Source organism: Myxocyprinus asiaticus, chromosome 11 (genome assembly GCF_019703515.2).
Source record: "Myxocyprinus asiaticus isolate MX2 ecotype Aquarium Trade chromosome 11, UBuf_Myxa_2, whole genome shotgun sequence".
Taxonomy (NCBI): Eukaryota; Metazoa; Chordata; class Actinopteri; order Cypriniformes; family Catostomidae; genus Myxocyprinus; species Myxocyprinus asiaticus.
The window spans coordinates 43113410-43132284 of NC_059354.1; the positions used below are offsets into that span (position 1 = coordinate 43113410).

Here is an 18875-nt window from a genome sequence, read left to right on the forward strand (position 1 = left end):
AAAAATGTATTAATGTTGTAATTATCATGAACAAACATTAATAAATGCTGTAAAAGTGTTGTTCATTGTTATTTCATGTTAACAAATGGCACTTTATTGTTAAGTGTTATCAATATTCTTAATTGTTTTTCCATGATGCCTTATGCATTAAATAATGTTAATGTATAGAACCTTTCTGTAATGTGTTGCCCAGTTATCTGAAGCAAAGATGTACCTTTGACAAGCAGGTAGCAGGAGCTGCTTATAGTTCCAGCCTCGCTGGTAGCAGTGCATGAAAATCGACCACTATCTTCAATAAAGGCTTCGCGGATCACCAAGCGGGCATAGCTATTTTCATAAGTAATCTGGAAATCAATGGAGTTTTCGATTCTATAATCCTCTCTAAACCACATAATGGCTGGGGAGGGGTGGCCTGAAATTTGGCACTCCAGAGTCACAGACTCTCCCTCAGTGACAGTCACGTTTTTCAAACCCTAAAGAAAAACACACCAATCTTTATTTAGTGATTTTTCAAGTGACAAACTGATCTAGAATCAACATTTCACCAAAATGCACACTTACTGCTATCAAGGTAGGTGGCCTAACAGGCTCTTTGATAGCTGAGGGGATTGCTGCAGTCTCAACAACCTGTGGGAAAAATAACATTTGTTTCCAGTTTCTAGATTTCTGTACATGATTTATTTGTTAGCGGAAGGAAACAAAAGGGTGTTAAAAAGGGAGGAGTGTGTCTGTGTATGAAACAAAACAACAACAAAAATTCTGATAAAGATTATAAGATGATGATGAGGAGAAATCCTCAGTATACCAAGTGAGATCTGTAAGGAAAATGGTTAGCTTTGAGGCATCCTTCATTAAGTGATACCAACCACACAAGACTCCATTTGATAAAGAATCACACTGGTGATGTTAGCTTTACGAGTGGGTACCATGTCAGACTACAAACCTGTGTGTCCCACTCTTGGCCAGTAAATGAAACTCCTATCTGTCTGTGTAACTCTGTGTCAAAATGCGTCTGATATCTCTCTGCAGTGTCTCTAAACAGAGGAGGGGTCAGCTCTGGGGCAACACGAGTCTCCACAATCTTATATGTTGGAGGCTTGATGGGCTTGATGATCTTTTGAGCAGCAGTTGCTGAGGATAACTCTTTTTGTAGTGTGGCAATAGCAGAACCTGCGATTGAAACCTGACCAACCTAAGAAGAGTAATGTTACCACAGAATAATACAAAACAAATTCATTTCTGTTTAGCCACACAGAGGGCAATCGTCGGGAAATTAAATTTTAGAAGGCCGGTGTGAAAATTAATTGGTTAGCAATTTAACAGACAGGTCATTTACTCCGATGATTTAATTAATTCTAAGAGTTTGATGGACAAACTATGGATGTTATGTTTAAAGTTATTGTGAAACTTAAATATATGGTAATCAGGGTGTATTTAAAAAAAAAAAAAAAAAAATTATTGAATGTCTGGATAGGCAATAAAATTGTTAGGGGATAGTGATCCAGCATAATGTTAATATTAGATCCTACTCATACAGTGGGGTCCAGAAGTCAGAGACAATTAATGAAAATACTTAATCTGAAGATAATCTGACCTTTTGTACAAAACGACTTAACATAGTCACAAATTAGTTTACACTTAATTAGTGACCTATTAAGAGAGCCGAATCCTAAATATTTATTTGTTGTTAAACCTATAATTTGAAATTATAAAAAAACTTTTATTGTCAGGTTTATTGCCAGATTTTCAATGTGGTCTCAGACTTTTGGACCCCACTGTGCATTAATCTACTAAAGAATAACTGTTTAATAACTGTTTCAGGCAAGCAGGAGAACAATTTAAATTGAAAGGAAATACATTTCAGATTTATTTCATATGGTTCATACAGTTGGTTAAACACTTTAGAGAGGAGAGGTTTTTATTTCACTGCTTGCCTATAATCACCAATTCTTACCTCATAGCTTTGATCTGCTTTTGGTACAGTAACTTTTGATACTGTGAAATGTGGAACTGGGGATGGTGCAAAGCCAGTCTCCACATTGGAGCTAACCTCTGTACTTCTCTGAATCTATTGCAAATCAACAGAGGAATATTTGAAAGCAGATATGCAATTTAAAAAAAAAAAAAAAATCATGTTTACGTTGTCTTGTTTTACGTTATCCTTCTAACCTGGGTAACATGTACACTTTGCTTAGTAGTGGCAGTTGGGATTTCAGGGGGAATTAGCAACACCTCCTTTTTACTTGTGACCTGTTGCTTAGTGGCTAGCATGTCCTGCTGTCTTATATCAGCCTCTTCCTCCATCTGAGCCACTTCAGTATGTGTGGGCTTTCGTATACGTGCATGATCGACAGCTGCCAGCACAGTGGCCACGGCCTCTGCCTTTTTTCCATCACCCTGGCAAGAGCAATCATTCATCATTTCATTATCACGCATGCACATATGTATAGAGTACACATCTAAAGGTACAGTAAAGGATAACAACAATATGGGACAAAAGCTCAAAAATAAACCACCCATTGATGTTGTGAACTATAAATATTAGTATGTTGAAAACTGTGAAAAACTGTGGAAATTGTTCCATTTAGGAACTACATTGATTCATGGGTAACATTCACATGGCTTGCTTGCATTTATAATCCATCCAAAGAATAGGTTTATATGTCTTTATTACGCAGCTCTCTGAAATACTGAATTCTGATTGGTGGATTGTGGCATTCTGCAGCCAAATATTTTTGTACAATGACTGCTGGACTGTATAGTTGACCAATGTGCCAAGCAACCGATTTCCTAAATACCTAGTGTGATTTCTCTCTTATCACTACACAGCCTCCTTTTCACATAATAAAGTCATTTCAAATCAATATTTTATGTCCACTTAATCCTGTGTAATAAGCAGAATAATGTGCGATCAGATGGTCACTATCACAAAATAAACCCCTTCAGGGTTAATTATCCTGTACATTGTCCATTACATATTTCATCTACATGTACAGTAATTTCATTTACTGTATTTAAATGTAATTTAATTTGATTCATCTAATCTACGGCACTGTACATTATCCCTTAGATGACATATTTCATCTAACTCCTTTGTCTAACAACTTTGTCTTTAAACTAGCTTTGAGCATCTGGAACCTGCTATGCAGAGCTCTAACAAAATTCAGCCTTTCAAATGTTGCTCTTAAACACATTCTCTTTGTAAAATAAAGCAAAAGTAAATGGAAAAGAGGAAAGATGTTCTGAACATCAGCAGCCAGCTCCTGACAGCATGTAGGTGGCAAAGAAGGTTTGGATATACTGTAAGTTATGAGATCAACAACTGCCATGTTTGGTGTGATCTGTTATGATACTGGGGGATAATACAACAAGGAGAGGAAAATAACGAATTCAGATGATTACACGATAGGGAAGAAGAAGGAAATTAGTGATGTTTCATAAATAATCACTTGTACTCCAAAATTTTTAGACTTTAGCTGGTCTAAGATGCAACAAAGTTAGTTTAACGCTTTAGAAGTGTCCATAATTGAAATATTATTGTCATATACTATATTCTACCTCTGTAGTTGTTGAGATCGCTCCCAAGGATCTCTCACAAGTAGTTGAAACACCAATACTGATATTTGATTGAGTTGTCACATTTGTGACATAATCCTCTTTGATTTCCTTATGAGATCTCTATAGAAATATGAGAGGGGAAAATCACAAATTGTTGTAAACAAAACATTTTTATTTTATTTTATTATTATGTTTTTTTATTATTGGAGGAAGAAGTGATGGGTGAAAAAATGGAAGTGTGAAATTTGTATTCATGTAAATATTTTGTGGATTAAGTAGAAACCCAAAAATGGAGGTATGAGTTTGGGATGGGTGGTGACCACAGCACTAAATGACCAAGCTACCTGCTCATTTTGAGACATAATGTGTACTGTAGTTATGCCGGTTTCAACACTGGGTTGCTCTACAGAGCCACTGAGTGGCCTATGTCTACAAGCCTCATCCACTGCTGCCACCACAGTGGCAACAGCAACACTTTTCTCATCCACGTTTCGATTCTCCTTTTTACATGCAATTAGAATTAGGTTACAGGATACAGTATCATTAGTATTTACAGAATCATATAGAAATTCCAACCATTACAGAAAAAGAAAAACATAAAAAAGTATCACCAAAACGTATTTGAACACTTTTGGAGAGGTAATGGTCACAATTAAAATGTCTTGATGTCATTGTAATAGATCAAAATATGAAACCAAGTGGCATCAGCAAACAAATGCTAATGTCACTTTTCTTAGCCATTTTATTAAATTATTTTAAACCAACTGGTCCCAGTGTAATTTTTTAGAGGACTTATATAGTAAATTCCCTCAGGTTCACACAGGTATCCCAGCAGAGTAAAGCCCCGTTCACACCGCCGAAGGCATCACACGACAAAGCGACACAATCCCATTCATTTTCAATGAGAGCACAGCAACATCTAGCGACACAAGCTGCAGTGACCGTTGGCAATAGAGATCGACAAGACAAAGTTGAAAACGTTTCAACTTTATCCAAATGACGAGCGACATTTGCGAGCGAATACCAATGAGAGTGAAGACAGTGGAGCTCACGTCACCCGTCTCCAGTGAGTGTATGAGACATTGGAGTCAAGTGCAGGCAAGAGAAGTTAAAAGTTTCTGTGAGCGATTTCACTGTTCTTTCATTTGTCTGTAACCACATACATGGATACTGCCTAATAAAAATTATGGAAAACTGTGTTGGCATTCTGAGTGTGTTTATTTCATACATTGATAGATCGTTAATTTTGTCCATGCTGCATTGAGCACTGCAGAAGCTTATGTAAAAAAAAATTCTCTTGTGCAAAATGTTAATTTTTAGAAGCAATAGAACGTATTCCTTGTCAAATTAGAATGATATCTTAGTTTTACCGGCAGTATAATCTGTAATCAGCATTTCCAAAGCTACTATGGCCAGACATGCAGTCCACCAATAACATTAAAACATAGCAGTAAGAACGCCCACCAGCGACACAGATCGCAGATTCTAGCGTCAGCAAGTGTCAATGTCATTTACGATGTGAACAGGGCTTAAAGGGGAGGTCACACTACACTTCATGCTCAATTCACTCCCATTCAAATGCATCCGAACATGTGAGACCGGAAACGCAAGCTCATGTGAAGAAATTTCATATGACACTGTGTACCAAAGTTCATGTTTGTAGAAATCAGAATTGTAAATCTGCATGATGAGAGGACGCGTGACCAATAGAAGATAGAAACGTCACACGCTGACCTCTTTGCTGAATTCAAAGGATACATATTTCAAAGCTGTGTGTTTTATTGCTGCTGGAAAGTGAGCAAATTGTATATTTAAAAAAATAATAATTATATTATATTTTTTGTTATTTGTTGAGTTATTTACTAATATCAGAAGCTCCCCTACGTGACATCATAACCTGGTCTGTTGCTTCGTCTGAAAAAAATGTGCATGCTCAAAGTCTAGTATGTCCGCCCCTTTCACACTACACTTAGCACTCCATTCACTCCCATTCAAATGTGGGAGACCAGAAACGCAAGATCATGTGAAGAAATTTCGTACAACGCTGCATAACAAAGTTCAAGTTTGATGAACTGTGAACTGCAAATCTGTATGACAAGAGGACGCGTGACCAATAGAAGATCGAAACATCACACACTGACCTTTGGCTCAAAGGATACTTATTTCAGAGCTGCGTGTTTTTATTAGGGGAGGGTAAAAATACTGATTTTCACGATGCATCGTGAATTGTGATCTTCATTTGAACGATCTCGACATCAATTCTTAAATCCCAAGACTGATCTTTTACTCTATGGTCAACCCTCTACTACAATGAGAGGAAATTACTCATATTTGCAACCAAATTTCACGCTATGCAGCTAAAATGTATATATATTTAAAGATCCACACAACCTATTTGTCATTGAATAATGTCTCTTTTAATACCATTTCTGTTCTGTATAGTCAGTTGTTGATCAAAAAAAAAAAAAATAATAATTTAACATTTGATTCTAATCATGCATAGCACAGATGAGATACAGCTATTCGAGTCCTCTCTCTTAACATGCGCTCATTTACAGATGCTCTTTACAGAAATGGCAGTTTTTTTAAAGAGACAGTACCTGTTTTAGCATGTGTTCAACAAATCAATGTAAATACTTGTAAATAGTTCAAATTTTGCAGTTAAACAATAAACATATAACCAGGGTTGGGAGGGTTACTTTTGAAATGTATTCCACTACAGATTACAGACTACATGCTGTAAAATGTAATTTGTAACGTATTCCATTAGATTACTCAAGGTCAGTAACGTATTCTAAATACTTTGGATTACTTCTTCAGCACTGGTAGATTTTTTTATTTGTTTTGACTTTAAAAACTCTGCCAGTACAATAAGACAAAATACACATGTTAAAAATACATTCTCTGAAAAACCTAAATATCTTATGCAATGTTGTTTCTAAAATACGATAAATCAAATTGATCTTGTTTTAAGGATTTTTAGATATTTTTACAGGAAAACATTAAAAAAAATATTATCAAGAATACGATTTTTGCCCTAATATCAAAGGTCTTACTAGAAAAAAGAAATTATGATCCATGAATTGTCTTGATAAAAAAAATATATGTTTGTGCCTGGCAACATGTGCATGTAAAATGGCTAGAAATAGCATTTTAGCTTAGCGTAAAGCTGACAATTTACACAAGGTCTATTTCTATTTGTTCTACTCCAAACTTACTTCAAACTTACTTCTCTGTCTGCTCGTATGAATGTAACACATCATAAGAAAGTGTTTCACCGCTGTTCAAATGCACTTTGGATCGCATCATTTATATGTATAAATGTTTTCCATCTGAAAGGACTAAATATTAAATGAAACAAATGACAATAAAATGCAAAGTAATCTCTTCAGTAATCAAAATACTTTTTGAATGTAACTGTATTCTAATTACCAATAATTTAAATTGTAACTGTAGTGGAATACAGTTACTTATATTTTGTATTTTAAATACGTAATCCCATTACATGTATTCCGTTACTCCCCAACCCTGCATATAACAAAAAATATATATTAAAATTTGTATTTATTGATTGAATTCATGGATTTGTGACCAAAATATAATTAGTAAATATAACTAATAAAATATAATTAGTAAAATTTATATTTTCGTAATGTACTTAGTTAGAAGGTCCCCTGTATAATTAACAGCATTAGCTGAAAAATAATGTCTTTCATATGTAAGCAAAAGGGACATTATACCTGAAATATATTATACCCTTATGAATCGATACTGAATCGAATCGAATCAAGAGCTTGTGAATCAGTATCAAATCAGGAAATCTGTATCAATACCCAGCCCTAGTTTTTATTGCTGCTGGAAACTGAGTAGACAACATATTTTAACATTTATTTGTTATTTGTGAAGTGTTATTTACTAAAACCAGAAGCCCTCCCACGTGAAATCATATTCTGGTCCGTTGCGTTGTCCGAAAAAAAATTGCATGCTCAAAGCCTAGTGTGACCGCCCCTTAACCATGGACATGTTTCACAAAGTTAGACAACCAGAAAGTTTCCAAATATTTTGTATTCATTTTTAACAAAACAACTATTGTTTCATATTTTGACAGACAGACAGAAAGACAGGCTGGCTGGCTGGCTGGCTGACTGACTGATTGATTGATTGATTTATTGATTGACTGATAGATAGATATGTCAAAATAATTTGTGAGGCAAATAATTGACATAGTCAATTAAACATTTACATTAGACAAAACCTAGAGAAAGGGAAGCCTGCATTTAGGGAAATTCTTTACCTCTTTGACAGCGCCAACTTGTTGCTGAATAGAGAGTTGATCCATTTGGACATTGGTGGTCTGGACTTGTGTTGCTCCTGCAGTCATGCTGGTGTAGCTGGCCTCTGAAACAGAGCCCTCCAGTTTCCATGGAGGCAGGACCTCAGAGGTTTGTGCGACCTGTTTGCGGGTCATCACAGGGGACTTGACAGGTCTGATTGGGGAAACAGACAGTCTCATAGAGGGAGGCACAGCTCTGGAAAAAATAAAGAAAAACATGTTATAAAAACATGAATCACAAACTTTAGTCTTTGAATTAATGCCGTTTAAAAAAGTGATATTATGCCGTAGTTACCTTATGGAGCTCTTTCTACCTGATTTAACCTAAATATACCTTTGTTGGTATAGTCAGTTTAATAATTTAGATCATATTACCAAATAAAGCACATTTTTAGGTTGCCTGATAGAAAATTCTTCACAGTGTGAGAGCTACAGCTTTGCTGAATATAGCATTATCATTTACATTTATGCATTTGGCAGACACTTTTATCCAAAGTGACTTACAGGGACCTTATTACAGGGACAATCCCCCTGGAGCTACCTGGAGTTAAGTGCCTTGCTCAAGTACACAATGGTGGTGGCTGTGGTGATCGAACCAACAACCTTCTGCTTACCAGTTCAGTGCTTTAGTCCACTACTGCTACTTAACTGCTATTTTTAAATACACACGTTTAGCATCAAGCCCAGTGAAATGTATAAGCTGGAGTGTAGCAACAATTATAACTAGAAGGACATTTTAGAAATAAATGTATTGCTACCGCTGTTTGGGAAGAAAAGTTATTGTATTTTTTAAGGAGGTTTATTTTTCTTGGCTGCAGTGTGAAGTAAATAAAATGAAGCCGACCATATACTGTGAATAGACGATTTCAACTCTTCCCCTGAAGAGTAGACGTGAACAGCAGAAGAGAAGCTTCTTGACCAATATAAGCATTTTTATGTTTATAGTTTTCACAACAATGTTTTAAACCTAATTATTAACAACAGCAAAAAAGAAGAAATATATATATATATGCCTACATAAATTTTTTTTATAAATAATTACATAAAATGTATATATAAATCTTTTAATTACTTATAAAAAATATATACAATGTTTCTTTATAATTTATATATATATATATATATATATATATATATATATATATATATATATATATATATATATATATATATATATATACACACATTTTTTTTTTTTTTAGTATATGAAAGTTGATTTTCTAAGTTCTCTACCGTATATTAGTGTATCCGTAACAACTTAGCATTTAAAAATGTGTCATACTTTTGCAGAGAGTGGGATGACATTTATAATGTGTTTTTCAGATTGCTCCTACACCCCTGGTATTGTATAATGAATTGGGTCCATAAATGTAAATCTGGAAATTGTAGTCACTTTACCTGACAGGAGTGGGTGTAGGACCCTTAACATGCCTCACAGGAGAGGGAGACTGTTGGCGAGCGCCTGCCACTTTAGTCAGTTGTGAAGGGGGGGATTTGGAGGTTGGTTTAGGGGGCACACGAGGTGGTGTCTTATGTGCTAGCTGCTGGGTCACGACACCTCCCTCTACTTGCATGTGCTTCATGGTTGTGGCAGAGGTTTCATAATGAGCCTCCATTTTCTTTTGAAAGAAAATAACAATTACTTAATGAAATGAACTAACAGGTAAAAGGCACCTAATTGTGCTGTTTTCTGGGAAACTGTTGAGACTGTCACTCACTTTCTCCACTCTAGTCTGTCGGGTCTGTGAAATCTGTGATGCTGAAATTATTGTTTTTGACTTCTTTGCAGGTACTGCTTCTTCACCTGTGGATCATGAATAAAATGCAGACTGAGTTATCTGTTTCAATTGAAAACTACAGTTATATCTAGGAATATATTTGAGTAGTTTCATTTAATTTTACATGAAATACTTCAGTCCTGCAGTGTGACATGATATCCTCCATCTGAATCTATTTTTAACATAATTTTGTGAATTTTATGCACAGAGTTTTATGACCTCATTTTAAATGAGACAATATGGAATATTTGTGCTTTTAAAAATGCATTTGTCACCTCACAAGATCATTTAAAATAAACTAGTTAGGCAAAAAAGTTAATTCAAAATAGTAACAAGTCACAGCACCTAAAAAAAAAAAAAAAACACTTACTCTTATAAATTCCTAATAAATTTAAGCTAAAATCTTAATGTCAATTAAAAACAAGTTCATGGAAATGTTATTTGTCAACAACCCATTTATATCCAGGCAGTGCTTATCTTAGAATCTTATGCATGGCACTTCTCCTTTAGCATTTAAAAATCATACCCTGAACAAGCAGCTCAGCAGTTGAAGTTGCACGCCCACTGCTGTTTGAAGCACTGACAGAATAAGTTCCAGAATCTTCTGGGAAGGCCTCTGCAATCAACAAACTGTAAAGGTCTCCTTCTTGAACAATCTGAAAGTCAGCAGAGCTCTGAATCTCAGCTCCCTCTCTGTAGAACTTCACCACAGGTGTAGGGATTCCTGTAACTCGAACATCAAGTCTCACTTGGCTTCCTTGTCTTACGGTTATACTTTGTAGTCTCTGAATGAAGTTTGGTGGCGCAGTTTCAGCTGAAAAAATAAACAGCCCAGTGAAACGTAACTTCATTTTTTGAATTGCATTTTGCAAATAACAGTAAATTGGCTGCATGGGTTCTCTCGAGGGACTTGAGAGACAAGCACAGTATGCCTAAATAAAAGTCTATAAGAATTCTGTAAAATAAATGGTAGCTTAATTTAAAAATTTCATTATTTTCCACTAAAATGTACAAACAAATGCAATGCTATATACTGTAGGTAACACTGAGAGTGTGAGAAAAAGTGAAACACATTCGTTTCCATACATTTCCCAAAAAAATGACAGCCATCAACTTAACAGTATCAATGTCACATCGAGATCTGGACCACAACTTCTATAACAAGTAACAGACATTAACTTTATGAGCTGAGCAGTAAATCCACTTACAGTATTTGGTTGCTGTACTACACAGCAGCACCAACAGACCAAATGCAGTAATGTTTTACACTGTGAGAGAATGCATGACTCTAATTTAAAAAGGATTATATTTATTACGCCAAATCGTTTCATTATTCAGTCTATAAGAAATTTTCAAAGCAGAATTAACATTTTCTTTCTTTTTCTCCTTTATTTAACCAGGTTAAAACACACTGATTTTAAAATCTCTTTTACAAGAGTGACCTAGCCAAGAGGGCAGCAACAAGAAACAAAGGACAATTTACAAGAACAACAACAATAGTACAATATAGAAAAAATCAGGAATCACAACAACAGTTCACAAGAGGATAAAACACCATATCTTTTAAAAGTACCTTAAATTAATTTAATGATGGGAGCATAGACAAATTTAAAATGTTTTGTAAATTATTCCAAGCAGCAGGAGCATTATACTTACAATCTTTTTTTACCAAGCTCTGTCCGGACCCGAGGAACATTAAATATAACAGTTATTTGAACGAAGATTATAGCGTATGTTTGTATTGGATGAGCTGAGAGACAAATAAGGAGTTAAACCACAAATGGACTTATAGATAAAACAATACCAGTTAAAACTTCTCCATGTATCCAGAGGTGGCAACTCTGCCTTATCATATAGAATGCAATGGTGTGTTTGATAACTACAACCAGTAATAAAATGTAAGGCACTGTGAAAAACAATATCAAAATTTTTTTTTTTTTTTTTTTTTTTTTTTTATGTTGTACTGGAGCATTCATATAAAGCAGATCTCCATAATCCAATAAGGGTAGAAAAGTTGCAGACACCAAGTATTTTCTAGCACTAAAAGAGAATAAAGTTCTATTAAGTAAAACCCTAGTTTAAGATTAAGTTTAGAAATAAAATTATCAATATGAAACTTGAAAGATAATTGGCTATCAAATAAAATAACCAAATACTTATAATTGACAACACGTTACATTTTTATACATTGGGAAGATATGATGTCAGGAAGATTTAAAGGTAAGGCTTTGGAATTTGAAAACAGCATTAATTTAGTTTTATCTGAATTTAAAACCAACTTAAGTTCACACAAACGAGACTGTACAATGTCAAAAGCTGACTGTAAATATTGATGAGCTTGTATAGCCAATGATGCACAAAAGTAAATAGTGGTATCATCTGCTTAAAGATGATACCTAGCATTAGGAATATTATCACAAATGCTATTTATATATAAAGAAAATAGAATTGGTCCTAGGACTGACCCCTGCGGAACTCCTTTTGAAACAGGCAGGAAAGATTATATAGAACCTTCTAACTGCACACATTGAGTTCAAGCAGAAGATAATTGGCAAACCATTTAAAAGCTTCATCAGAAAAACGAATAATGTACTACAGCCTCTTTAAACGGATGTTGTGATCAACTGAGTCAAATGCCTTCAATAGATCAAGAAAAAGAGCTGAGCAATTTTGTTTACAATCCATAGTATTTGTAATATCACTAAACACTTTAATAGCAGCAGTGACCATACTATGTTGCTTTTCAAAACCAGACTGAAATGGGAAAAGGATATTATTTGCTTCCAAAAAATGTTTTAATTGTTCATTTACAAATTTTTCCAGGAGTTTAGATTAGACACATAATTTAGATATTGGCCTATAGTTATGCAGTTGCGATGAATCCACCCCTTTAAAGAGAGGAAAAACGAAAGCAGATTTCCAAATCTTCTAAATTTCATTGTGGACAATGTTAAGATTCAATAAATATGTCAGTGGTTCAGCAATGAAATCAGCTGCTAGCTTAAAGTATAACGGTTCTAGCTTGTCAGGCCCTGCAGACTTATTAAGATCCAATTGACTCAAAGCTTTATGAACTTCAAATACAAAAAACTGAGTAAATTCAAATGGTTGCATCACATGGTAATACTGCTTTAGAGCTAATGACAGTATGGTTACTTAACTGAGAATCAAATAAATAACCTGAGGATATAAAGTGCTCATTTAAACTATCCAAAATGACAGACTTCTCTGTAGTCATATGATTACTTTTAGAGTAACTACTGTACTACTTTAAAATCATAATGCAATCTCCATGAAACAGTGCATGATACTTTCAGAAAATGCCTGTCATTTTGTTAAATTGTGGCTAATACAAAGTTACCCCTGCTGGAAGAAAACCTTAAACCAGCCTTACTGAGCTAAGCTTTAGAGGGGTTTTGGGAACTTTTAAGCTGGTCAGTCTGGGAGACCAGCAAAAAAAACTTGGCCAGACTGGGAGACCATCTTAAACCATCTAAGACCACCTTAAACCGGTTTAGGCTGGTATAGTTTCAGCAAGGACAGTTTCATTCCATTAACATCATTGTATTTTGGTAAAAACATTACCTTACTACTGAATTTTTTTTTAAGGGATACAGGTTACAAATTGTTTATTTGACTGTAAATTGCAAGAGCACTTCCATGCAGGCCGTGTTGTGATGTTTACCTGTAACCAGCAGTTCAGCGGTGCTAGTGGCTTGTCCAGCGCCATTGGTGGCTCTCACTGAAAATCTTCCACTGTGTGCGGCTGTCACGGCAGGGATCATCAGAACAGCGCAGCCATCGCTGAACGAGATCTGAGTGCCGGGCAGGGCTGCAGCAGTAAGAACCTGGCCATCACGAAACCAACTCACCTCTGGAACTGGATTACCTGTGAGGAGAGGTTGATGGTTGAACTTCTAATAAAAAACTAATTCTAATAAATAAATTTTGGTTAAAATATAAGTACAGTGTAACTTCAATTAAAAGAACAAAGATTTACAACATTATATGTATAGCATAATATTGACAACATTTTCCTGATCTTGTCATAACTCATGTGATACATGATTTCTCTTGAAGTTAGATAAATTCAATGTTAAGTCATTGCAATACTCTGCAGAGTAAGCTAAATGTCAACATTCCTTCAACTTATTTCACTTGTTGACATTTTATACTAAGGTAACTGAGGTTACAATCAGCAAACCGTCTTTAGTCCTAAATAATTCTACATTGGGCAATGGAATGGCAGTCTGGAAAACTTTCTTACCACTAACTTGAGCTTCGAACGTTGCAGCACTACCCTCAAGTGCCACAACACTCTGAAGTGGCTGTGTAAATGTTGGTGCCTGTGTTGACATGGTGGAAGGCACCCTAAAGAAAGACATAGAATAAAGTTATGGTTATTGCATGGAGACCTGCAAATAACTTTGCATTAACACTGAATTCAAGAGACAAAGACAAACGGAGTGCTTTTTAGCTGCTTCTAAACTGACTAATCATTGATGTGGTCCTTGACCACCCGGTTCAAGCCGGCCTGTCATTGGAGAAATCAATGGTTCCATTGTGTGTTAGGCCAAACACTTCAGCCTTGTATCAACTGACAGATCATGGACATGACAGTAGCAACTGGTGCATGTGGACTGCGATGGGCTCTTTTTCTGGCATGACACATAATTCAGAATAGCTCTCCAGTTATAACTTATTCTCAGTTAGGCAGACCAGGCTTGTCACATGGAAATCTACCACTAATAGTTTATGGATCTTTAATCACTTTTGACTCAAAATCTATGTGAATACTGATTGAACAACTTGTACACTACCAAGCACAGTATTAACACCAAAACAATTGACAGATATTTGCATTTAAATAATGTAACTTTTGCTGTTACTTGTCATGATTAATGTAAAGCATAAACACTCAGCATTTAAGAAAAACAATAAATATTTCCATAATAATGATTGTTTAAAGAAAAAGAAAAAAAAAATGTAATTGAAGAGGACTGGTTTATAATTAGAATTTAAAATGGCTGACAGGAACTGGCAGATGCATGACCATTACCTAAAATAGATAGAATAACAATGACTGATCCAAAGATGCAATCAAAACTGATGATTGTGGGGGACCAAATGTAAAAGTTTAAGGAGTTGAAGTCTATTTAGATTATTTAGGGGGATGTGTCATCTTCAATGTGGTTACAGCCCTGGAATACATTCTTATATAGACTATATGTGACTAATTTATTACAGTTGAAGATAAAGTAACATTTATATGCAATACATATGTTAAATTAATCCATTGCTACCATAAAGTAAAGCTTTAATACTAAACATATTTCAATTCTTCAAGACAAATACAAATGTAAACTTCATTAGCATGTTTCAGATTTGTTCCAAAGTACACAGCCACAAGACAACATTATTTCTGTTTTCTTTGCACCATTTAAGACAGAATGACCAGTTCTCATATATTATCGTCTCATATACACTACCAGTCAAATCTTTTGAAACACTTACTCATTCTTTATTATAATTATTATTATTATTATTATTATTATTATTATTATTAACATTTTAGAATAATAGTAAAGTTATCAAAACTATGGAATAACATAAATGGAACTATGGGAATTATGTTGTGACTAAACAAAATCCAAAATATATTAGCATTATCAAAGTAGTCACCCTTTGCCTAGAATTTGCAGACATGTACTCTTGACATTTTCTCAACCAACTTCTTGAGGTATCACCCTGGGATGCTTTTTAAACAGTATTGAAGGAGTTCCCATCAATGTTGGGCACTTATTGGCTGCTTTTCTTTATTATTTGGTCCAAGTCATCAATTTCAAAAACTTTTTTTTTATTGTTAAATTTTAGTTTTATAATGAAATAAATTAATATGGTGGCACAATTATATTTTTGTCTACAAAACTAATTTCAAACATTTAATCATACGCCTTCAGATCAAAAGATTTCAGTCAAGTGTTTCAAAAGTTTTGACTGGTAGTGTATGTAGAATAATTTGGACTAGATTCTCAATAAAAAAAAAATATTTATAACATCTCATAAACTCATAACAAGAAGTCAAAGGTAGAACCAGGCTCATAAATATCAAAGGTAGACCATTTTCCCAGCATTTTCTTTGTAAAATTTGCATTTAACCTCAACAGATCACTATCATCCTTCAAGATTATCAAGAACCAAACTAAAATTTTACATTCAAAACTTGATTAACCTGTTATAACAATAACACAGAATTTTCCAGAGACTAATTTGTTAAAGAAAATCTATAAACTTCCTAAGCATACCAATACATAGTGTCACAAAAGACAGGCTCTAAAAATAGTCAGTACTAAGTTTGATTGACAGTCACCATGTGGCACATATCTGCGGGTGCAACTGACAGCTCTGCTGCTGATTCCCTTAAAAAGACATCATGGCCCAGCTGGGACACCACTCTAATGCTATCACAGGCTATTCTTGGCTTTCTAAAACCATTGCACTAATTTATAACCTTTAGATGTGAAAAGTCTCAGATCAAAATCAAATGCCATTTTAGAGTATTCATTCAAATTGTTCAACATCTGTATTCCTTTAGTTTAAATTTCTCAAGGAGAACATCAACATTGACAATGCCATTCTCTTTATTGTTAGAATCACACAACAAAGCATCAGTAGAAAGCATCGCAATGGCACAGGGGTACACAGCGTACTTACTTGTATCCACAAGAGTGCCTTGAACTGGAGGGACGAAGCCCAAGGAGTTTGTCTTCTGAAACAAAGTCCTTATTCAGATATGATTTCAGAAAACACAGTGTGAGAACAGTTGAGCCTCGAAATATTCCAAAAAACAAAACTACACAGGATTTTAGCCGTGTAGTTTTGCTTTTTCCCTTGCAATCCCTACACCCGAGGCAAGGCTGGGAATGCTCCAACTGCTCAGAAGTGCTAACATGGTGGTTTTACTTTATATAGCCCTTGACAAATTAGCATCATAACCACATTGTCACACCCCATTGGCTATCACCATTGAGGCATCATGGGAGGTGGCCACCATTTTATGCAACTTCACATCTGTCACCCACTTTACTCAACATAAACCAGGCTATATTATCACTGGATGGCAGAAACCCCCAACACTTTTTAATAAACAGGAAAATGTCCTTCTTTAAGAGTGAAACCTTCACTTTATGTAATAAATTAATCAATCACTGTAAAAACAATGTTAACTAATAAGTAAAGAACCAAATGGGGAGAAGAGCTGTCGCTGTCACTCAGATTCACCCCCATAAGAGATAACCCCCATCAGGGTCTACCCCCATTACACACATGATATGGATGAGAAAAATGTCTCAAGCCTAGATCACAGACACTGTTTACCCATCTGCTTTTCTTTTGTTTATCTGTAGATTGAGGCAGAGGGTGATTATATTAGGCCCTATAACATTTATAAGAGCACAAAAAAAGTATGATTCTGAGTTTTACCCACATGCCGACTTCCCTTGTAATGTTGTTGAATTAGCAGTTAACAAAAATTGACAGATGAAACCATTTTAAAGATGGCATGTTTGGTTGGAATCTATGACTAGTGGTGGCAAGAACTTGTAAGTGTTCACTCCTGTCAAAACAAAATCTAATGACAAAATGTGTTGCATACATGTTACTAGTAATTTATTATAGCATAACAAATAAAATACATTAAAATTTAAAATAAAATGAATTATATATAATTTACTTAAACTATATACTGTATACACACACACACACACACACACACACATACAAACACACGCACGCATGCGCGCACACACACAGTGTGATATACTGTGTACAGACAGACAGAATGATAATTAATCGAATTCATTGCTTGGATAATAATCACTTAACAATGGGGGTTTTAATTTAGAAAATGTAATAATTGTTATGTTTACTGATGATTTCAATAGTAAGATGACTGGGTCCTCATTAGGGAAATTGTTGTTCAGTAATGTAAGTTTTCGTCAACACAAGGATTGAATACTTATAATTTTTTTTCAGATGTTTTATTTTTGTTTAGAATGCAGACATTCTACATATGTTTTATTAATATTTTTGGAATACAAATATCAACAACAACAAAACAAATTTCAGTGCACTGTTTTTTCAGTAATATGTGTGTTTTGGTTAAGGGTCTGAATACTTTTGCAATTATCAGTTGCAAGCACTAGTGCATTCTCTCACATGTGTTTTACTGTACATAATACAGTAGGTGGTCTCCAAAGTCTTTCTCCAAAATAGTATGTGTGTCTGCGGATGCAGGCAGTGATTCCAGGTTTTCTGGATCCTTATCAAGCATGCCATAATCACTGTCCCCTCTTATGAATTTTTTTGCCTCTGTGAAAAAAAAAAGAAAGAAAAAAAAAAGTCAGTAGTAAAATTAATCTCAGCCGTTTTACTGCTGTCAATATTGTTTTTGCTTTTAAGTTTTTTTTTTTTTTAAGCTTGCCTCTAATAATTATCCCAGGCAGAACTCTCATATTTTTTCCTGAGTCATACACACTCCAAAATCTGATGTGTTAACGCTTCTTATGAATGAAACTGACAGATCATTGTGTTTCAGACTCTGCATGGGAATACAGATATGAACAATACAAAATTTAGTATCAACATGACTAACATAGTCATTTTGAACTGGCATTTCAATTATTTTTCTAAACAGTGTTGTTTCACTCACTTGGCTCTCACCACATGCTGCAACCTCAGTATCTCTCAGGCTATGCACTTCAGGATGAGTGAAATGTGAGTTCAGGTCTTCTTCCACTAATACATTTAGCTTCTCCATTCTGGAGAGGAAGTGTTGAGCAGTCCCATGCACTACGGAAATCAGGTTACACTATAATTCATTGCACTGAAAAAATGAAGTAGAAATGATCAGTCTCACTAATATGTGTGCAGCTGATTGAGGCCCCAAATCTCTAGTTAAAAGGCATACAAAGCTTTTAAAGTAAAAAGTAAAAAAATAAATAAAAAAAAACAACTGTTGTACTATTCTTGTGTAAAGGGGTAGTTAACTCAAAAAAAACATGTTCCAACCCTAAATTACTATATTTCTAACAAGGAACAAAAAGTGGATGTTAGCCAGAATGATAGCCTCACTTCTATTGTATTGAATAAAGATGTAATAAAAAGTTAATGTTGACTGATCATGTGCCTAACATCTTCTTTTGAGT

General features: G+C 34.8%; 2 protein-coding genes across 3 annotated transcripts in view; both read right to left on the reverse strand.

Moving 5' to 3' along the window:
- LOC127448038 (titin-like) overlaps positions 1–16500 on the reverse strand; it is a 51537-nt gene extending 35037 nt beyond the window's left edge. The window contains exons 1-12 of the mRNA XM_051710299.1: positions 16384–16500; positions 13937–14040; positions 13355–13558; positions 10196–10483; positions 9610–9695; positions 9290–9510; positions 7853–8087; positions 2156–2397; positions 1955–2060; positions 944–1183; positions 562–627; positions 215–473 (exon numbers count right to left, since the gene is read on the reverse strand). Coding sequence (XP_051566259.1) covers positions 215–473; positions 562–627; positions 944–1183; positions 1955–2060; positions 2156–2397; positions 7853–8087; positions 9290–9510; positions 9610–9695; positions 10196–10483; positions 13355–13558; positions 13937–14027 — 2038 coding nt within the window. The 5' untranslated portion in view covers positions 14028–14040; positions 16384–16500. The remainder of the gene's footprint in view (positions 1–214; positions 474–561; positions 628–943; positions 1184–1954; positions 2061–2155; positions 2398–7852; positions 8088–9289; positions 9511–9609; positions 9696–10195; positions 10484–13354; positions 13559–13936; positions 14041–16383) is intronic.
- A 1651-nt stretch (positions 16501–18151) lies between these two features.
- The window catches only part of LOC127447902 (coiled-coil domain-containing protein 141-like), a 39225-nt gene continuing 38501 nt past the window's right edge, over positions 18152–18875 (reverse strand). For both annotated transcript variants that reach the window (XM_051710072.1, XM_051710071.1), the window contains exons 26-27: positions 18380–18519; positions 18152–18268 (exon numbers count right to left, since the gene is read on the reverse strand). In XM_051710072.1, the coding sequence (XP_051566032.1) occupies positions 18179–18268; positions 18380–18519 (230 nt within the window). In that variant the 3' untranslated portion in view covers positions 18152–18178. The remainder of the gene's footprint in view (positions 18269–18379; positions 18520–18875) is intronic.